This window comes from Ambystoma mexicanum, chromosome 6q (genome assembly GCF_040938575.1).
Source record: "Ambystoma mexicanum isolate Mex_15411 chromosome 6q, UKY_AmexF1_1, whole genome shotgun sequence".
NCBI classification, from domain to species: domain Eukaryota; kingdom Metazoa; phylum Chordata; class Amphibia; order Caudata; family Ambystomatidae; genus Ambystoma; species Ambystoma mexicanum.
The window spans coordinates 1,646,285,956-1,646,308,767 of record NC_090937.1 but is presented as its reverse complement, the minus strand read 5'-3'; the positions used below and the strand labels follow the sequence as shown (position 1 = coordinate 1,646,308,767).

The following is a 22,812-nucleotide window of genomic DNA, read 5'->3' as shown; positions in this document are numbered from 1 at the left end:
CCAAGGCCCCTCCCAAGGTTGTTCCCTCTGGGGGTTTTGGTTTGTTTGGGAAGAGTCAGTGGAATTTCCTGACTAATCGAGGTGCATGCACATGGTCACTGGGTTCCCACGACCTCTCCTGAGGTCCGTACCCCTTCCAATCAATTAGGTAGAAAAGCTTTGACCTAAACATTTTTTAATCTAAAATGTTCTTCACTTCGAATTCGGGTTCCCCATCTATTTGAATAGGTTCTGGAGGTTTGAGTAGTCGGGTTCCGGGTACCACTGGTTTCAGAAGTGACACATGAAAAACAGGGTGAATTCGCATATTAGCTGGTAAATCAAGTTTAACCGCTACTGGGTTAATTATTGCCGTAATAGAATAAGGTCCCAGATATTTTGGGTTAAAAGTTCGAGGCCCTTTGAGCGGTAAATGTCTGGTAGCTAACCACACTTGATCCCCAATCTGATACGGAGGTGCTTCACTCTGATGTAGGTCAGCATTCTCCTTGTATTTTCTCTTGGCTTGTTGTAAATGCGTGGTTGCCTCTTTAAAGGCTCGGGTAATGGTAGAATGCAGATGTTCTACTGCGGGCACTCCGAGGTGAGTCGAGGTTTGAGGTTCGAGGGTGATGTCCAAACAAGGTATAAAAAGGACTATGGCCAGTTCCAGAGTGTACCGAATTATTATATGCGTATTCGGCTATCCAAAGAATGTCTTTCCAGTTGCTTTCAGATTGCTGTAACATACACCGTAAGTACTGCTCAAGGGTCTGATTTGTCCTCTCGGTCTGACCATCGGTCTGAGGGTGGTGACTGGTCGATAATCTTACATCGATTTGTGCCATTTGACAACATTTGCGCCAGAAGTGGGAAATGAATTGGCTTCCCCGGTCAGAGATTAGTATAGATGGGAATCCATGTAGCCGAACAATATTTTCGAGGAATTCTTTGGCTAGGACAGAAGCTGAAGGTAAACCTTTCAAAGGAATGAAGTGGGCCATTTTGGAAAACAAATCCACAATTACCAGAATGGTATTGTATCCCGAACAAGGAGGCAAGTCCGTAATAAAATCCATTGATAGGGTGTGCCAGGGTGCTGGCGGTATGTCTAGAGGTTGAAGGAGACCGGCTGGTCTTTTCTTTTGACCTTTATTTTGGGCGCAAACACCACAGGACATCACAAAAGATTTAACATCTTTTCTCCAAGAGGGGCACCAGAATTGTTGTTTCACCTTTTCCATTGTCTTGGCAATACCGGGGTGTCCCTCTATTAATGTATCATGATAACCTGAAATAACTAGTTTGTGTAAATCCTTGTGCGGCAGGAATAAGCGTCCTTGGTAATAAGGTAAACCATTATCTATGGTAAAGTCTGATCCCTTTGGTATCCAATCCTGTAGGACTGTAGGGTCCAGGAGTTGTTTCACTCTGACTTGAATGTCTTCAAGTGTCTGTAACGAAGTCATGCCTAGAATTCTCTGTTCGGGAATTATTGGTACTGGTTCTGAGTTTGTATCAGATTCTCCCATTCCAATTCGGGATAAGGCGTCTGCTTTGCCGTTCTTGCAGCCAGGTCGATAGGTAATCACAAAATCAAATTCAGCGAAAAACAAAGCCCATCGGAGCTGCCGTGATGACTGAGCCTTGGCGGTATTCAAATACTGTAAATTCCGGTGATCAGTGATCACTGTGATGGTATGTCGAGCGCCAAGCAGGTAATGCCGCCAGACTTTAAAAGTGGACTTTATGGCTAACAGTTCTTTGTCAGTGATTGCGTAATTAATCTCTGGTGCCGAGAATTTTCTGGACCAAAATGCTACGGGATGCAGTTGGTTGGTTTCAGGATCTCTTTGAGACAGAACTGCTCCCATGGCTAGGCTGGATGCGTCAGTTTCGACGACATACGGGAGATCTGGACGTGGGTGTTTCAATATAGGTGCGGAGGTAAACTTGGCTTTTAAATCCTGGAAGGCCTGCTCGGCTTCTTCAGACCATTCAAAACTTTTATTTGTCCTCAAGAGTGCAGTAATGGGTTGTACTATGCGTGAAAATTCCGGGATAAACCTGCGATAGAAATTGGCAAAGCCGAGCATGCTTTGAACCCCTTTTACAGAGCTAAGTGATGGCCATTTGAGGATGGCATCCACTTTTCTTGAGTCCATTCGGACTCCTTTGGGTGTCAGGATGAAACCGAGAAACTCAACTTCTGTGGTATGGAAAACACATTTCTCCAAGTTTAGCAAATAGTTTGTGTTGGCGCAGTTTTTCCAGAACTGCCCTAACGTGTTTTCTGTGATCAGATTCCGAAGAGGAGTACACTAGAATGTCATCGATATAGACGACAACACAAACATCAATGAGTTCCCGAAGGACATCATTCATGAAGAATTGGAAGGCAGCAGGCGCATTGCACAACCCGAAAGGCATTACCTGGTATTCGAATAATCCATATTTTGTACGGAAGGCTGTTTTCCATTCGTCGCCTTCTTTTACTCGCACCAGATGATATGCCCCTCAGAGATCTAACTTTGTGTATATGCAAGCGTCCTTCACCTGGTCAAGGAGTTCAGGGATCAGAGGCAGAGGGTAACGGTTTTTAACCGTTATCTGGTTCAATGCGCGGTAGTCGATTCAAGTTCTAAGGTCGCCTTCTTTTTTGGGCACGAAGAACAAAGCCGAGGATGCCGGGGACTTTGACAGGCGAATAAAACCATTGGCTAGGTATTGATCCAAATATTGTCTCAAATGCAGGTTCTCAGGTTCAGTAAGGGCATAAATCCTGCTACAAGGGGGTTGTGCACCGGGCACCAGATCGATTTGGCAATCGTGCGATCTGTGGGGAGGTAACGTGTTGGCCTGTTCCTTTTGGAAGACGTCCTGAAAGTCTTGGTATTCCGGAGGTAGTTGCATGGAGGCAGAGGTTACAGATGCTAGACTAATCTTCAGATTTTCTGGGTAGCAGGTTTGTGCACAATCCGGGAAGATTATTCTCTTAGCTCGCCAATCAATTCGAGGATTATGTTCTCTCTAACCAAGGAATTCCAAGAATAACCTGAAATTGTGGAGCCTTGATTACATCAAACTCAACTGCCTCCCGATGGCCGTCCGGACCAATAAGAGTCACCTCAGTAGTGGAATGTGTTACCGGTCCAGAGGCAATTTCATATCCATCGACTGTGGTGATGACATCTTTGCTGGTTTTAGGACGGAGAGGGAGGTTAATCCTAGAGACCAATTCACGATCCACATAGTTTCCAATAGCCCCACTATCGATGTATGCCTTTATTGCATGCAACCGCTTAGGCTTTTCTGGATCTACGAGAACCATTGGCACAATGAAATGCGAGGTCTGAGAGTTAGTTTTCAAGCTCGGCAAGCGGACCCCTACGCTTGTCGGGCTGAGTCGTTTCCCGAAACAGTGTCTTCATGGTTTTTATCAGCGGCTCCTACCGCTTTTCGGGGCGGTTTTGCCGGGCATTCTCGTAGAAAGTGTCCAGAGTTCCCACAATAAAGACATAATTTTAACTGCCGCCTCCTTTCACGTTCCTTTTGAGTTAAGGGTTCTTTAACCCCTCCAATTTGCATAGGCTCAGAGACATCAACTCCCTTGGGGTTAGCGTGGGTCTTAACCAACACCCGGGTCTCAAACCTGGACCGATCTGTTTTTCTGTTTTGAAGTCTGTGATCCAATTGGACCACTAAGTCTATATATTCTGTGCATTCTTGGAGCGGATTTACAACTTGGGCCAAGACATCTTTAAGTTCTCTGCGTAGACCTCGATAAAATAACGTGATTCTTTTATCCTCTGGCCATCCCGTTTCCACAATTAGTCTATTAAAGGTTGCAATATAGGATAGGAGGTCCTGATTGCCCTGTCGCAGGGATAGAAGTTCGTCATCCAGAGCCTGCCCCTGAGAGTGTCGAGCAAATAACCTTTCCATGCTTGCTTGAAATCCTTGAAAATCACGGAGAATCGGGTCATCTTGAGTAACCAGTGGAACTGACCAATCGGCAGCGCAGCCGCTGAGATATGACAATACAAAGGCTACTTTGGTCTGATCATTAGGGAAGGCCCCAGGTCTGCATAGGAAGTGCAAACGACACTGATTCATGAATACGGCGAATCGTTTGGGGTCCCCAGCAAAGCGTTCAGGTGGGGCCAGCGGCATGTTTCCAGGTAGATTAATCTGCACAGGGTTACTGGGAACCACAGGAGCGGGGTTCCCTCCGGAACAGGGTAGAGGAGTTTGTCCAGCTTGACCTTGCAAAAGCTGTCTGGCCAGGTCATCAGTTCTTTCCTTTGACATTATTAATTCCCTCTTGAGGGCATTAGTCTCTTGACGAGCGGCATGTACTTCGGCCCGTAATTCCCCCAGTAATTGGGCCAACTGATCAGTCTCAGAAGTTTCCATAGCGCCTGGGTGGGAATTTGTAGGAAGGCTTCGCGTTCTGTAACGCTCACCTGACTCCCACGGGGGCGCTGGCCTGGTTCGCGCTGCTGTGACCTCGTCTAAGGTGATGCGCAGGGTTCGGAAGACGGACTGGACCGGGCCCCAGATCTGGCTTGTCTGACTCGCAGAAGTATCCTTCTGTAGGTGAGAATAGGGGGTTAACTGTCTGCGGGGTAATGCAATCGGCCTCCCACTTACCCCTCTCACCCTCCTCAAAACCCTTCTGTGCTTCCCCGTAGCGTCTCACCTTAGGGTCTGGAAGGACGAGCTCTCCATCCTGCTTCTGATTCAGGGGCGCGTTGGTATCCAGTTACGTCACTGGATTTTCGGATGGGTGAGAACCAAACTTGCTTGGCTTCCAGGTAAGTTTTTCTATAAGTTTTTCCCCTTGTGTCCATGCATTAATGTTCTAATGCTAGTGTCTTTTTCCCCATAGGGGCCGGGGTACGGAATGCCGGGGAACAGGCACCGACCCGAGGTGAGCGGTGAAATCCTTGTGGAAATCAGGTAAGTCTTTAATGAGTGTTTTGGTAATGTCTTTTCATTCACTCATTAACCATTAACGCTGATGTCTTTTTCCCCTTAGGGGCCGGGGTCCGAAAATGCCTGGATGCGGCGCGGACCCGAAATGAAAAGGGAATGACCCAACAGGTAAGTCTTGACATGGAGTTTTAGCTTCCCTTTTCCCTTCTTTCTCTCACCTTTGTTCTTGTCTTTTTCTCCCTAGGCGCGGGGCGCGACTGCAAATCCGGATGGTCGCTGCTGAACCTGGAGGCGCCCTGTAAAGGTGAGTAGAATGCGGCGCTGCAGCGATCGATGCAATGTGCTTTTAAAAATAAATGTCTTCCTTTTCTGGATTGTCGGCGAAATGTCTCTGGGATGCAGATTTAGCAGGTGAGGCCTTTTCCTTCTTCTGTTCTCTTGTTCCCTTCCTTTGCAGGTGATTCAGGATGCTGGCAGGTGTGGCAGAAGTCAAGATGCAGGAGCAGACACAGTGAGGGTCCAGCTGCTAGATGCAGAACAACGCGAAGCACGTGTGGCTGATCGGGTGTGGTTTAAATAGCCTTGGAAGAAGTTCCTAGAATGTGTCCTTCCTCCAATCAGGTATGTATCCTTCCCAGACCACGCCCGGGTGGTAAATGAGTCCCACAGGTAAAGTAGTTCCTTTCAGGCCTCAAGGAGGCCGGGGTTCTGCAGCATGGTCTGCATCAGGTAAGTGCACCCAAACACTTTCATAATGAGCCTGGCGCCTATGGCGCCAGGACTGACGTTTTCTATGAGCCTGGCGCCATAGGCGCCAGGACGCTGTCCAAAGGGCCCCTATAAGGGGTTGCTGGGACCTTCCCCGGGGACTTGATGTCCGCTTTCGGGGACGCAGGGCCTGAGCCGGCTCCCCGGGAGCGGGCATCATGACACCCAGGAACAGTGAGATCTGCAGAGCTGCACAGAAACAGAAGTCATCTGCTGTACATTTTCTTAAAACTAAAAGTACTGTAACATCTAAGAGAACGTTCCTCTTGTTGTGTAGCCACTTGTCCTCATTGGAGACTTGCTTGGTTACATGTGTAGAGTTGCTTGTAGCTTCTTTACTTCACAAGCCTAATCAGCTTGTGGCCCTAAATTGATTGCTTCTATTCTACCAAGACTTTTTGAACTTTGGAAAAGACTATCTACTTGCCTGCAAGAAGTGCTTCAGTTCACCTTGACTTTTGCTAACTTAACATTGGCTGGCCTGGCTTCCTGAACGACTCTTCTCTCTTCTGATTGTGTTTTGCCTTCCTTCCAGGAAAGGGTTAACTAACTTTGCATTGGGGGTTGCTTTGAGAGTACTTACCTACTGGAGAATAGCTGTGTTAATACTTTTTATTCTGCGCTCTCTTCTCTTTAATACTACTCCCAAGAATATTCTACACGCAACAGTGATATATAAATGCCAACAGCACCCTAGCTATTGAAGTCACCTGAGGGTGTAGGTAGTGCCTGTGTGACATCCCAAATGGGTATTTGCTGATTTAGATAAGAGTGTGTTTTTTCGTTTGAGTGTATTTGTGTGTTTTATATTGCTCCCTTCTGAAGAAGGCTTACTATAACTGACTGGTAAATAAATGAATAATGGTTTACTCAAGAAACCTTGTGTGGAAGAGTTTATTTGAATACTTGTCACTGCGAATCTCTGTGTAACTCCCATACAGCTCACATTGACCCCTCTTGGGATAAGCATGGCTGCTCAACACACTATCAACCTGTGTAGTACAGACTTATACCAGAGGTTGGGTTCCTATTGCCAGGAGGTTGGGGTTGTTCTAGTGCACCCAACAGGTACTGCTTACAATCTTGCCTAACACTACCACTGCGCTGAGTAAGATTTCCTCTGCTTTCCTTTTCACTCTTTGTATCCAGGACCCTGACCCTTCTCTGGTGGTCAGTGGTTTCCTCGCTACCACTGTGGAGAGGAAGATGATTTCCTCTAATGCTTTTCTTCCCACCCGTGCAATCACAGACCCTACTCTGGTGGTCAGTGTTTTCCTTGCTGCCACTGCACCGAGGAAGATTGCCTTTAATGTTCGCCTTCTCACTCTTGGGGTCCCAGACCCTTCTCTGTGTCAACCCCTGGGTCATCTCCGGTTTTCATGTACCTCCCCTTACCTCTTAAGTGGCTCCGCTATGTTCCCAGGACTGCCTGATACTAGGGCACACTTCTCTGCGGGTTTCCCTCCTCTGCACTTGTGGTTTTGCAGCGTCTTCCTGGCTTTGGGATACGGTCCACAGTCACTCAGCAGGCCGAGAACTTCCTTGGTGTGTCCTTGCTGCACTCTGCAGCTGTCAGTCGGCATTCAAATCTCCCGCGCTGGAGACTTCGGATGCCGACTGCTTTCCCCAACAGGATTGGATACTGATGCTCCTGCAACCACTGCTTCTAGTTACTGCTGCGTTCGGCTGTGCAGCGTGGCTTCCCTGACTGAACAGTCCTTGGTTAATTTTTATACTTTGTATCCAGTTCCTCCCATGTGCATTGCAGAAGTCCTTCTTTGTTATGTGCTTAATCCTCACGCCTCTTTGTGGCCACCTCGTACCAGTGTTATCACAGTTCGTGATCTTTGTCTCCTGTGTTCTTCATCGTCCTTGTACTTTTGATCTTAGGTCCTATGTTACCACAATACATAGGCTTGCTCTCCGTGTATTGGCTCCGGACATTAGCGAGGGAAACGGAATGTCAAGGAGTAGCAACGTTCATTGGGCTATACCCCAGGTGATCGTCCTTATGCCCAGATCGGGAGTCCCCTCCCCATGAGGTCCTCCTGTATAAAACCACCCTTGGGAGCGACTTTTGGGTAGTGGCCGACCCTCCCTAGCCTCATGGAACAGGCCCCCCCTGAGGAGAAGTGACGACACCTCGTGAATCGTCACACATCTCGCTGCAATCAGTCACCTGAGATTCTCTTTGATAGCGATCTTCGTCTGCAACAGGCCATCACTAATTTCAGAAAATGTCAATTTCTTGCTCATGACATACAGAAACTCCTTAATCTCCACCTTAATGCTCAACAAACTCAGCTTGTGCCTGATCATTGGCCTTCCTTGCTAGGCCTTCCTCTTTAAACAAGCTGCTCAACTTTGTTACCTACACTCTTCACAATCTACAATTATCCTCCCCAAAGTCTACCTACCAAAACTATACTGATTGGCTCTCCATGTACAACCGCTCCCTTTTCAAGTTAATTCTATTGGTCTACAAAGCTGCCAATGGTTTTGCTCCTAAGTACATGGCTTACTTTATCTCTGTCTCCTCACCATCTTGTTCCTTCTGAACCTCATCTGCTTTCAACCACTTTCCTATGCTTTCCCGCCCCCGGGACTCTTCACATATCAGCTCCGTATCCATACCTGCTGCACTCCGTTTGAAAGGGCTGCCCATCACAATTAAACCCAGCCTGACTGTGGATCTCTAAATAGCTTGGCTTAAAGTTCCCCACGCCTCCTACCTTGACCCCTCTACTTGCTCCAGTGCCACTTAATAATGTCATTTTCTATATTTGTACAATACTTCTCCAAAGTTTGCAGCACTTGTCCTCGTAGGTTATTGCGGCCTTTCTAAATCACGGTTTTATTTGTCCCTGGTCTAAATCCCACCTTGTTTACACCCTCATAGACTGGCTCACCACTTGTTCTCATCTTTGTTCTATTGCACAGGGGATGCCTTCGTTATCTGTAGATAAGTTCTTACAAGTGATTGCTGATCGAAATTGACGTCTGTTTTTCAAATAAATACAAATAAAAATGTCGACCTCACACTATTCCAACACAACCCTTTGATCTTCATAGCCTTCTATCAACACGATTGGAATAGGCCAGTACCTTGATTAAGGACATGCCCCCACATAAGCTTGTCCTGTAGTTTGAATAGCCCTCTTGCTGTTGTGTTATGCACACATAGGTACATTTCAAGGTTATTGGTGTGCTGTTTTGGGTTTGAGTTTTATATTGGAGATGGGTTTTCATCACAAACATTGTCTAGAAGCCATGCCAGCTTCTTCTTAGTGTGCTCTAGCGACGTTGCACATTTTGCCATTGATGCCAAGGTGAGCACCCATGGATGTGAAGTACGAATCTCTAAAATGGAGGGGACTGTTCCGACTCCAACTATCGTGTGTGGTTCCGCTTTGTGTACCCTGGTAACTGGTGAGAGGCCCTAGTGAGCATCCGGGAGCAAATCTGCAGATTCTGATTCCCTGGGCTGAGCACCTGTGTACAAATCCTTAGGATCAGAGGCTACCTTCCAAGCATCATGGCACAAAACCTGATTCAAAGGCCAACTACCAAGCACCCAGGTTCCATGCCTCGGATTGAGGGTTTCTCAATCAAGGGGCCCTGTACGGAGCATCCAAGTTCAAAGCCTCGATTTAGGGGCCCTCTACTGTGCACCTAAGGGCATACCTTCTTGACGCATAGGCACCCAGGACCAAAATCTAAGCTGCAGATCCCCTCTACTGACTCTCAAACCGTGTGTTACCAGGCCCTGTATTGAGCCCCCAGGTAAAAAGCCTGCACTTCAGAGTCTCCCCCTACAGAGCACACAGGTTTACAATCTCAGGTTCCAGGTACAAATATTGGAGTCTTTGTTCAGTTGCCCTCTACTCCTCATCCAGGGACAAAACCTCAGGGTAAAATGCTGCTACCAAGCAACCAGGTACAAAACCTCAGGGTCATCAGAGGCCCACTACCAAGCAGCAAGGTACAACACCTCAGGGTCAAAAGGTGCTACCAAGCAACCATGTACAAAACCTCAGGGCCATCAGAGGCCTACTACCAAGCAACAAGGTACAAAACATCAGGGTCATCAGAGGCCCACTATCAAGCAACCAGTTACAAAACATCAAGGTCATCAGAGGCCCACTATCAAGCAACAAGGTACAAAACCTCAGTGTCATCAGAGGCCCACTACCAAGCAACCAGTTACAAAACCTCAGGGTCATCAGAGGCCCACTATCAAACAACAAGGTACAAAACCTCAGTGTCATCAGAGGCCCACTACCAAGCAACCAGTTACAAAACCTCAGGGTCATCAGAGGCCCACTATCAAACAACAAGGTACAAAACCTCAGGCCCATCATAGGCCCACTATCAAGCAACAAGGTACAAAACCTTAGGGTCAAATGCCGCTACCAAGCAACCAGGTACAAAACCTCAGGGTCATCAGAGGCCCACTACCAAGCAACCAGTTACAAAACCTCAGGGTCATCAGAGGCCCACTATCAATCAACAAGGTACAAAACCTCAGGGTCAGAGGCCAGATGTCGAGCACCTACGTACAAAACCTCTGCTCATAATTAATCAGAACCTGACAATGAAACCTCAAACTCTGTGGTGAAATGTGGCTTTCCCATCAAGAATCTCAAGGAAGGGACCCCTTCTTTGGCTCTTTTGCAGTAGTAAGTGCAGGTGTGGCATTGTGATCTCCAGGTTGGGTTATTCCACTGAAGCAAACATTTCACTTAAGATAATCCAAAATAGGGCTGGCCATTTGCTGTTAGGCGTGTGGCACATAAACCAGTCTACCCAGGCACCTATGAAATCTTATATCCATGTTAAACTAACATGTATTACCCAACACTGTTATCATTTGTAGGGGTCCATTGTTATTTGTCTCGGGGCGCTTCTTCTGTGCACCCCTAAATCCTGTACTTTAAGCAAGATATTTTCACCTATTACTGAACAGTTGGTTTCTGGCCTCTTCTTTGCTCAACAGAAGATGGGCACCTCTTCGGAATGTTTCTGCCAACTAGGCTAGTTCAGCTGTTACAATTATACACCCAAAAATGTTCTTGGGTATATAGGCTACCTTCCTGCGACACAGATCTCCCACCCTCAGTAAATCATGTCCGCTGCAACTTGAGAGTACCAAAGGGTATACCCACTCCTTTATATAAATTAGATACTGAATGATGTACTCTTGTACCGCGCCAAACGCCTAAAAAATACTCAAGGCCTTTTTAGATGAGTTGTTCCTGTTTTAATTTGGGACCCTTTTACTCTACTCAGCAAGTAAAGACACCATATTGGAGATAATCTAACCTAAATAGAAAGATGAATATAATGTTTCTTCCAGGAATAAGGGAACTATCCCTCGTAAAAGCAATGGAGGATTCCTAATAGGAATGAGCAGGAGATTGAAAGCAGAATAGTGTCCGCGTAGTAGGCACCCATAAGTAATGATCACGGTTAACATAGAATGCACGAACGTCACAAAGAGGAAGACGTCACCGAGGCTTCACAACCAATGGACCAATAGTTAAACGTAGGTACACAGCTGAAATTCACAAGAGAAATGGCATTCACAAATCATTCTGGGAGGCACAATTGTTATCTAATATTACAATCTAATTAAGAACTCCTAGCATGTAACTAATAAATGGGAAAGGCGTCACCGATATAAAGATTGATACATCTAAAAACTCAAACATTATATCGATTAGGTTTTCAATCTCTGTCTGTTTGTATAATGGTATTGCAACTGCATAATGTATACAATTCGATACAACTTGTGATATGCGTTTTAAATTTAGTTTGGAAATACAAAGCCTGATTTTGAGAAAGGCCTTGTGGCCGAAACACATGTCAACACAGGCGGGCATATGAATGCAATTCGATATGGTTCTTGAGACCCAAATGAAAACAGGAGCAACTCCTCTAAAAAGGCTCTGAGTATTTTTGAGGTGTCTGGTGCAACACAAGAGTACATCATTCAGTATCTAGTTCAGCTGTTACTCTGCAGCGCAATTAGACCATTTACAAATTCCTCAAATTGAATTCTTTAGATGCTCATGTATCCGCATCACAATTTACACAGCACACACTGCGAAATAGTTATTTTCCAGTGTATTATTATCAATCGTCACACTGGCGAGTCACCGTTTTGAGTCATGCAGCATCGTGGGCCTCCAGTTCTTCTTTGGAGCACCCTCACCCCATCTATACCAAGGTAGCATCTGACTCACACGTAGGTTTCCAGTGTTCCTGCTGGGCAGCCTTGCCGATCTCCAAGTTCCACTACTGGTACCACTCTGGCTTTTAGTGCTTATTCAGCGCATCCTCCTCCATCAGCATGTTAATACTAAGGTACAACTCGTGGTGCTTGTATGAGTGCAGTACTGCTGCAGGGGTAGCAAGGTGCCACCAGAAAGATTTCTGGGTTTCTGTGGCCACTCTCAGCCAACTCTTTTTCAATGTAGGGTTAAACCTTCAAGCCCTCCTCGGCCTCAAGTGCTGCTGCATTATCCTGCCAGTATTGGTGCCACCGGACCAACTACTGGGCTATCACTCCTCCTGCAGAGTAGCCTCACCCAAAATCTTCAATACAAGGGCACAATCTGGAGTTCTCCTGGGCCTCCAGAATTCCTGCAGAGAAGTCCCACTCAATATCTGTACCACCCAATCCACTACTGGGCTTACAGGGCAGCTTCACAATCACTGTATATGTGCCAATTGGCCCACTCCTTGTCTTGCAGCACTCAGGATACCCCCTGAGCTGCTCCGCGCCCTGCCGTGCTCAGCATACCCCCTGAGCCGCTCCCTGCCCTGCAGCACTCATGCCATTTCCAGTGCCTCACCCTCTCGATACCAAAATCCCATCTCTCACTCTTGATCCTGCAGTATGCATCTATAGTCTGTACATACATGAATTTATGCAATACCAGAATAAACATCCGGGCCATGGTTCTCAGTGGAAGGGCAATCTCCTGTCTTGCACCAAAAACCTTTGTTTTATCTGCTTTAACAGCCACCCTCCCGCAGGTGCCCTGTTGCACTTAAACCATCAGAATTGTGATGTACATAATCATTACCGTAGCATACTCTGCTACATGATCCTGTGCTCTGACCAGCTGGATATTATAAAACAGCTGGCATCCTTCCAATGGAAAGCATGAGCGATCTGTGTACTGATAGGTTGCAGAGAGACGAGGAATTGGGTGTCTGAGGTTATGGAAGGCGAAGATCTCTGGTTTATGTATAGCCTAGTAGCAGACCTTTAGAGAGGGGTTTTGCTTGGAGAGCCATCCAGCGGGTAGGGCAGGAACCTGGCTGGTCTAAAAGAAAGCGTATTGCGAAGTTGAGAACATTGAGAAGATCAAGAAAGTGGAGGAGCAGACCAAGAAGTAATCTTGTGCAGTAATGAGCACATGAGTAGAATAGGCAGGTTTTTCTAATGATTAGTCTGGCTTCATAGGAAGTCGCCATGATGAACTGGAAGATTTGCAAGTCACTTTCAAAGGGAATTCTTTCAAGGTTGGGGGGCGATGGGTGACGGGTTCAGAAGAATGAAAGAGATTGGTGAAGAGAAAGGCAGTTTGGCATTCGAGGCTGAGAGAAAAATGCCTTATGTCTTTGTGTCAGTGGGTGGGTTGGAGGGTGTTGAAGAGGGCATAGGTGGCAAGATCGCCACCACAACGAGTTGTACCAGATCAAACCTTGACGCCGGGGTAGGAAGGGGACGAGCAGGATAGTTTAAATGAGGAACAAATGGTTCACAGTTTCACACTATGAAAACATCTAAAAGAATGAGGCTGGAGGAGAGCTGAGAGTAGTGTTCAGTAGGTAAAACCTTGATGACGTGGTTAAGAGAATTCTCAGTTTCACTGGCATCTAGATTAGAGTAGTGTGTTGACAATGCAGTTAAATAGAGAGCCATTGCACCATGGTAGGGTTGTAGAGAGACGGGGCTTCAAAAACACTGTGGAAGATGCTCTTTGGGAGAGGAAGAGAGGTTAAATGGGGTGGAGTAGTGATCAGAGGAAATCAGTGTGCGTTCCTTAATGTCTGGGGATTAATTCATCTTTAATTACGTGCTTAATACCAGAGCGCAGTCTCGAAGCGCAGAACCGGGGATTCAAGCTTGTGTTGCTCTGCCCGGTCTTGCTTCCAAGCCAAACGCGTTGCCCCGGAGCTATCCTCCCGTCCCAAATGGAACAATTGAAGTGCAGGATGAGTTGCCGTACCAAAGGATGAGTAGAAGTTCAGTGAGGAATAGAGAGTTGAGCATGTGTGAGTGCTACTAGAAAAGAAGGGGTCCCGTATTTTGGTAATTTTAGTGTTTGAGGCAACGTCGTCAGTGGGGAGAGCGAAAGGATATCAAGGTCGTGAAAAGTGGTGCCTTGATGTTCATGAATAGTCTGGGAAGGTGAGAGGAAACGAGATTAGTTTACTAGGAGGATTTGACTGCTTTGAAAGCAGTGGGTCAGGGTCAATGGAACCTTCTAAAGGATTAAAGAGATCACTATTTGGCCCAGTGGCGTAAGTAGTGGCGCATGGTTGTCCTCGGCAGTTGGATGTCTGGGGAGGTTCGTGGTTGAAGAAGCAGGCTGGAGAGGGTAGATGAGCAAGGTGGGTGGTGGTAATTAATGCAGAGGATGGTGCAGAGTTGAGGTAGATGAAGGCAAGTTTGAGGTTGTTTGCTCAGAGAAAGAAAGCTTTGAGCAAGATTTGACTTGTTGAGGTAGGGGACATGTAGTCGGGCTTGAGCTTGTTTCATGATAGATGAGAGAGGTAGAGTGAACGGTTATCCAAGATGAAGTAAACAAATTAGTGGTCAGAGTCGGAGGATAGCAGGGTGGAAGATATGCATGAGAATGTGAACGTTGCCTTGGGTGTGAGGAGCAATGTTATGCAGGTTGAGTAGTGAGTTGATGGAGATAGCTGAGACACGTTTTTTCAGATGGTCCTTGCTCACACGGGAGAGGCAAAGATCACAGTCGCCTAATATGACAGCACAGGTACATCATCTTGTAGTGGTTTCAGCTAGAGATCAAGACGAGGGTTACCCATAGCCTCTAGTTGAGGAGGATAGTAAGAGGGGTGGGAGGAAAGAGTTAAGCAGAGGCTCAACCTTCCTTCCCACTCCCGTCCCCTCCTCATAGTGAGGGAAGGAGGGACGAACATCCTAGGTGGGGAGGGGGGTTGAAAGGTCCAAAAGAATGAGCATAGAAGAGAGTTTGGAGTGGTGAGCATTAGAGAGAAAGTTGGAGACATGCATGAGTGCAGTATCGGTGAAGGGTTTACTACGGAAGCCAGATTGAAGTGGATCTCCAAGGCCATTATCCTTCAGGTTCTTGGTGATCCAGTCGAAGACCACTCACTCAGTGACTTTTGAATAATGGGGAAAGGGAGAAACTGGGTGATAGTTTTCTGGGATGTTTGGTTTGCAGAGGGTTTCTTCAATAGGTGTAAGACAGTCACAGATGTGAAGGAGGCAGGGAAGAGTACAGTGGAGCGAGATAGAGATACGGGCAAGTGATGGAGACTAAGGGGGTCATTGTGACTTTCCTTGCCCAGAAGAAATGCTGAAAAAAAAGGCAGTAATTCCGGGGGTATTGATCTACCGGCAAGCCTGATCTGCCAGTAGTTCAGGCCCCTACCAGCACATAAACAACAGAATCACCAGTGCGGGTGCTGGTGATTCTGGCAATACCATCCCATGGAGTCCTATAGGACTCCATAGAATGGAAACTTACTGCCGTCTCTGTCACCCGTAATACCGGGATATCGGGCGGCTGAGACGGTAGGGACAGTTTCATGGTATCCCGCCAGGATTTCGGCAAACTCTTAATGAGCCCCCAAGTCTTTGGCTATTTGGGGAGAAAAAGGGTTGATGGAGTGCACGAAGGATGGGTTTTAATTCAATAGGAGAGGTAGGGGAGATTTAGTTGAGCGAATAAGAGGTAGGGGAGAGGTGGTGGACATAAGGAAGATCAGGGAGGGGGAGAGAGGATGGGTGTGAGTGTCACGAATTTGATTGATTTTAGAGGCAAAGTATTGAGCAAAGTCATTAGGAGAAACGGAGGAGGCAAGAGAGGTGTGAGCAAATTATGGAGGGTAGACAAAAGTCAATGTGAGCAAACTACTTCCACACGTCTCCCCTCCAACCATACTGGATTCCATTCTAGCTACTCTATGGTTGAACAAATCACTGCAACCTAAACGCCTAAATATCTTGATTTGTATATATCTTTATTAGATTATTGGGTGTTAAGCAAGACCTATGCAGCTGCCCACTGCTGGCCTCTGTCGGATTTCTAGTTCAACTCGATCTCTCGACCCCCACCCCCCATCCTCCTAGTGCAAATTAGCATGTTCATCTTTTTTCCCCAAAGCAAGGAATTAGCTGCTTTTTGTTGAGTGTGCCATGATGCTCTGTTAAACCAAATAGCCGTAATCCATGCTGAACGCTTTATCAGTGTTCTGTAGCCACACAGCAAACGCTTCTCTGGGGAGGCTTAAGCGATGCACTATATGAAAGTGTAGATAGAGGGTAACTCTATCTGCAGCAAAGACCTGGGCATGAACTTAATGTCACTGAGCTCCACTTTTGATCCGTCTGAACTCATTATAGTATTCTAGCTCTCCAACGTTGCAGAGAAAGGGTTTTGCAGATCAGAAGTACAGTGGTTCTTGATCCACTCTTTGGTAAACAGAGGAACTAAATAAGGAGCCTCGTGCTGGTCTTTCCTTTCAGGTTGCACAGCTCTGTCAAGCAAAGCATTGATTCCATTGAATTGATAGTAGGATGGTGCTTCAAACATTCAGCGCCTGTCTCTCGTTCCACAGGTCTCACTCCCTGGCACCAGCTGCTCCTGCTTGCGTGCTGTTCTGGAGTACCTGTACCTGGGACTCTTCACTCCAGCTGCAGGTCTGGACGCTATGGAGCTTCTAATACTGACCAACCGCCTCTGCCTCCCACGGCTGCAAGCGCTGACTGGTGAGTGACATGCTCATGGATATGTTCTGCTAGCAAGCACTGGCTGGTGAGGGACATATGTGCTGGTAGATGCTGTCTGTAAGCGCTAATCAGAGAGTGGCCAGTGCATGGAATGGATCTCCTTGGAAGCGCAGCCAGCTAGGTTTCATGTAGGGTACATCTGCATGCCTGCAGGCACTAAAAGATGTTGCTGCTGGCTTTGTTCTTGAGGTATGATGTACTCAAACCACTTAGATACTGCTGGACTGCTTACAGATCACTTGCATCACTTAACGGTCTGCCTAGTGCACAAAGCTCCACATGGCCGTGCACCAACCAAAGGTCTAAGTCTCCCTCAATATTGTCTTTCTCTCTGTTCAGGTGACATACAATCACAGGTGGGGAGGAAGGAGACACTCTTCACACACATGCCTATGAAACTCCCTTCTCCTCCCTTACACTAGTGCCTCAGTGCCAACCTTGTCAACTTTTGCATCTAAAAATCTACCTTCTGAAACAAGCTCATAGTCTGGACTCCACTTAATCGGCCACTCGTAGGTGTTTGTGTATTGTGGTAGGTCAGAAGGAGGACACCGGCTCTTGATTACACATTCCACTCCGATAAGGTAAAACCTGTCTTTCCCGCTTCTACGAGTCATCCCTACCTAACAAAACTAGCTACGGTGCTAGTCAGTCATCAGTGAATGTCTATGAATGAAGTACCTTCCACTGGCAAACTCTGACCTATTGGACGCTACCACTATTTCTAACAACTTATAGGAGAAGGCCTCCCTTCTCATGAGGTTTTCTGACTTAACTTTCAATCACTCTTCAATAAACTCAAATAATCTCTTGTAGTCACTCTCATCAGTGCCTACATTTCATGTTGTAGTGTTCACTTTGTGCTTTTTTCCTTGTTTTCCTTCTAATGATTGATCCTTCTCTCTTTCCCCTGGCTACTTTGCCAACAGTTACTGTTCCCTTATAATATCTCTTAATAGTTTAGTTGCCTTGACCTTCCATTCTCAAGTCTATGGGGCACTTTCCCAAAGTTAGTTTTCTTATCCCATTTCTCTTGTATGACCGACTCTTGTCGGTCTTCTGGACCTTCTTGGTCTGATTGATATACCGTTAGATACTTGCCAGTATATTTGTCTTTCAAATTCCCCTTTCTCTTGTATGTACTATTATCCATCTTTTGGACCGTATTGGTCTGATTTATATGCCATTAAATATTTCCAATATACAGCTTTCAGATTCCTATTTCTCTTGTATGACTGACTCTCAGAGTCTCTTGGTATATTTTCTTTCTCTTAACTGTGATAATCAAGAGCGTTCAAATAATTTTAATTTACCCTTATTATGCGTTTGTTCTCAGGACTGCGAGGAGTAGGAGCAGTCCAGTAATGATTTTCATGTACTCTTCTTTTATCTTTACTCTCATGATTAGGAAGAGTAGGAGTAATCTCGTAATGATTTTCATCCACTCATCTGTTTCCACTCTCGTGACTGGGACGAGTATGAACATTCAGTAATGATTTTATTTCACTCTTCTGTTTCTACTCTTGTGACTGGGAAGAGTATGAACATTCAGTAATGTTTTTCATTCACTCTTCTTATGGTTTTGGTCTTGTGATTGTGACGAGTAGGAGCAGTCCAATGATAACTTTCGCTCACTCTTATTATATCTTTATTCTCATGACTGGGATGAGTAGGAGCATTCCAGTAATGATTCACATTCCCTTCCCCCGGGTGTCCCATTATCCCAGTTCCCTTCTGTGGTGGGGTTAACGTTACTGGGTTCTGCACGATCTCGGGATCGCCTTCCTTTCCTCTGTTACTGGAGTCTCACCAATCTGCATCAGTCTCTCTCTCTCCTTGCTTCATCCGGTTGGGCGATTTGGTACTTCGGGTTTCCACTCTTCCCGAACCCACAGTGTGGAGATGGTCTTGGCATTGTTAGTTGGACTCCTGGTTCACAACGGAGCCCCAGTAGTCACGCCACTATTCAGTGCTTTACTCTCTCTGGTCTCTTTAGGACTGTGTGTGTCTGATTTTGTTCCTGTTGGGTCGTTTGCTACCGACTGTAGCACTTCTGACAGCCCACGGCTCTGCTTAACTGCAGGACGCTGCATGTCTCGTCTTTGCTGCTTGTAGTCAGCGTCTCTCTCCCTTTGCACCTCCCGGGCTATGTTTTTGATTCCCCAGACTCCTCCCCTCTCTGGGATGACATAGCTGGAGGGCTTCCCCTGCGTAAGAAGCCATTCCTTCTTCTCTGTCTCTGCTTGGTGCTCTCTGCCTCCATATGACCTCTTCTTCGTCCCAGTAAAATGGAATTTTGTTAGGACATTTTCTGTTTCAGGATGGCAATCAAACTTTTCAACTTGTTCTCAGGAGATTCTGTCATCAGGCAAACATACTGGCATCAACTTGAAGGGCCTTTTAGGGAGTTCCTCCTGAGAGATCGGGAATCCTTGTCCCAGAGGGTATGCCTCTCCAGGTGAGGTCCTGCTTGCCTCTACCCTTAGGGGAGGGTATTGCGTAGCGGGCTCCCCTTCCTAGCCTCATGGAGAAGGGAGGAATTCCCTCAATTCGTCACAGTGTGTATATGTATATATATATATATATATATATATATATATATATATAATAAATAGCGTGTAGTGTACGTTCTGCTGTGTGCTGTCGGTAACTGATTTACACTTAAATGTGCAGGTGCTGTCTAAGTAAAGGTGGTTGAGTTTCTAGAGTCTAGCGCTGTTCTGCCAGCAAGCATTGCCTAGTAGGTTACCTTTGATTGGGTCGGTTTTGCTGTATGCTGTCTGTTAGGAACTGAAAGGTAAATTACAGATGCATTGGTAGGTTGTACCTGCAAGCGTTAGTGGGTATGATTGACTTGGTTTGGGTATTGCTGCTCTGCATCGAAGCCCTTACAAATATCTTTTTGCAAGTGTGTGCATTTACACTTTCAAGCACAGAAAGTTACAAATATGCGGGGATATTCTGCAGTGTTTCTCCTTCAAGCACTGGAAAGTGTGCGAGACAGCAACAGGCAGGCAGTGGCATGAAACGGCCTGGAAAATGGTCCCAACCAAGAATGATCGTTTCAACACCAAAGTGTCCCACCACCAAGCACTGGAAAGTCAGAGTTGACCGTTTGTGTGCAACCTCTAACCCTAAGAAGTGGTGGCTAACGCACTCCGCCGAAAAGAGAAGAGCGCGACAAAGCTTCCCTCTCAGGAAGGGGTAGCAGGAGCCACACACCACAGTGATCTACTGACAATATATACATTTATTATGTTAACATATGGAGTACGTGGGCACATATAACCAGTATTAAAAATATAAAGTATATGTATAAAAACAGTAAAATCTTTTAGGACTCTAATATACTTTAATATGGGTCTACTGTCACAGATGGGCACACACCATATAGGGTCAGGAGGATAGATTAGGGGTTCCGTGTTTGTCTTGGAAGCACACCAGTTTGAATCCCGTCCTGCGCCTAGAGACTGGTCTCCGGTATTAAGCATGTTTGAAAAGATTAATTAATAAATATATAGTGACAGGTGGGTACGTAAAAGGGAACCAGACAGTCCAACAACACAACATTCCTATTGTCTGTACAACACATACTAAAGTGTCCTAAAGACAGCACCCACTCTGGCTATATATAGCTGGCCCTGTAGCTGGTAGTAAGCACAGAATACATCTGTGTTGTTGTACACCTCTGCAAAGCGCTCCATTGCTTCTCGATGCCAAGTCCACCCTCAATAAATACCATTATAATAGTAACAATAAGACATATAGATGAGAGGTGAAAAGAGAACCAGACTTTTTACCACACCACAAAAAGTCATAAAGTACCCTAATGCTAACACGATTATTCCACATTAATTCTGCTCTCAGGGGCATAGTATTATGTAATATAAAATAGTACAAATGCACACATCACAATGTTGCTGGAAAGCCAATTGTACACACAGCCAGAAGCAACCTGACCATCAGAATACTCTTTAGAAAGAAGTGTAATTCACTTGCAGGAAAAATATGTACATAGTGCCCAAAAGTTAAAGAACCAGATGCCCCAGCAGAAGATGCAGCAAAGCGGGATAACCAGATGCCCCAGCAGAAGATGCAGCAAGTGGGAGAAAACGATGCCCCAGCAGAAGATGCAGCAAAGCGGGAGAACCAGATGCCCTGGCAGAAGATGCAGCAAAGCGGAGAACCAGATGCCCCGGCAGAAGATGCAGCAAAGCGGGAGAACCAGATGCCCCGGCAGAAGATGCAGCAAGCGGGAGAAACAGATGTCCCAGCAGAAGATGCAGCAAAGCGGGAGAACAAGATGCCCCAGCAGAAGATGCAGCAAAGCGGGAGAACCAGATGCCCCAGCAGAAGATGCAGCAAAGCGGAGAACCAGATGCCCTAGCAGAAGATGCAGCAAAGCGGGAGAACCAGATGCCCCGGCAGAAGATGCAGCAAGCGGGAGAAACAGATGTCCCAGCAGAAGATGCAGCAAAGCGGGAGAACAAGATGCCCCAGCAGAAGATGCAGCAAAGCGGGAGAACCAGATGCCCCAGCAGAAGATGCAGCAAAGCGGAGAACCAGATGCCCTGGCAGAAGATGCAGCAAAGCGGGAGAACCAGATGCCCCGGCAGAAGATGCTGCAAAGCAGGAGAACCAGATGCCCTGGCAGAAGATGTAGCAAAGCGGGAGAACCAGATGCCCCAGCAGAAGATGCAGCAAAGCGGGAGAATGAGATGCCCCGGCAGAAGATGCAGCAAGCGGGAAGAAACTAATGTTAGTCAATGAGAAATTCAGAGAATCTCAACTCTGGCTCAAAGTACTCAAGGTGGTAGTTTTGGTGAAAAAAGCCCCACAAGGCAAAACAAACTGGATAAGTACAGGCTTATTCCTAGGTGTGGTGTACAGGATCCAGTGCCAAGGGAATTGAACCTCCGACCTGTGACATTTGAAGCGCTCCATTGCTTGCCGTAGCTTCTTCCGTGTTCAATAAAACCCTAATAATGCTGATGACCCAGGCGACCAAAGGGAAGTATAATGGGCCTTCCCAATGTGGACCCCCTCGAGCCAGTAAGGAAAAGACGAGGGACTCTGTGAAGAAGAGTCCAGCAGCTCTGCGAAGAAAGGACGGGTGGCACAGTAAAAAGTTTCACAGTGAGGATGGCTTGGGAGGCAAGCTGGACGGTCCCAGGAGTACGTGAGGTGGGCTGTTAGGCCCTCAACTTTGTTCCAGAAGGCAGAAGTTACCTACAGCAAGGCATGAGACCAGCAATTAGCGGGCAGTGCATGAAAATACCTTGGAAATGGTACAAACAATGAATGCTTGTTTCAATGGCGCAGGATGCCCAGCTTAGATTTCTTACATTAAAAATAAAACTAGATTATGCCCAAAACACACTATCCAGCCAGTATGACCAGATAAGGGTTTGAAACTGCAGAATACGGCTGGGGGCTGCAGTGGGGGTGGGGTGGATCAGCAGTTTTGCCCGCCTGCTTCATCCAAGAACCTTGGACAAGAGAGAGCTTGGACTAGACAAAGCCTCAAGAGCCACTGTGAAAAGTGGCTGGCCAAAGCGAGTCAACCATTCACTAGAAGGTTTAGGAGGGAAGGAATCAGGAGGGCAACCATTCTAGTTGGCCAATAGGAATGCCATTCAGCCCAGACCTGCACTTCGGAGCAGTCAGGGCACCAGGAATAAGTCATCGATCCAAGAAAATTGAGGCACGGCAGTGGAGCAAAAAAAAGTTTGAAGGTCCTAGAAAGTGGCCTTAGAATCCCCAAAAAGAAGAACTCTGTCTTAGCAATGAGTGCGACTAGGCCCTACCCTCAAGTATTGGCCGGTAAGGTGCATGTGTATGGATTTTCTCCTATGGTCTTCTTGATAGCGCGTGCACATGCTCTGCTGCTCTCGAGCATTAACCTGAGAGGGCCATGTAGGTATATGCCTGCTCTCTGGAGTAAGGCTTTGATTGGACTGGTCTGAAACAGCTTCAAGGTGTGCTGCTAGGCTCCAGGGTCTATTGCACAGAACCTCTAGTCTGGTGCAAGTGCTGTTGTGCATGGTATTTGTAGAAGTGCAAACATTTACTTGGTGCAAAAAACATATTATTTCAGTATCTTTTTG

General features: G+C 46.5%; 1 protein-coding gene across 1 annotated transcript in view; it reads left to right on the top strand.

Annotated features, from left to right (window-relative positions):
• The window catches only part of LOC138516970 (rho-related BTB domain-containing protein 2-like), a 601,113-nt gene that overhangs the window by 511,067 nt on the left and 67,234 nt on the right, over positions 1–22,812 (top strand). The window contains exon 7 of the mRNA XM_069632455.1: positions 16,534–16,684. Coding sequence (XP_069488556.1) covers positions 16,534–16,684 — 151 coding nt within the window. The remainder of the gene's footprint in view (positions 1–16,533; positions 16,685–22,812) is intronic.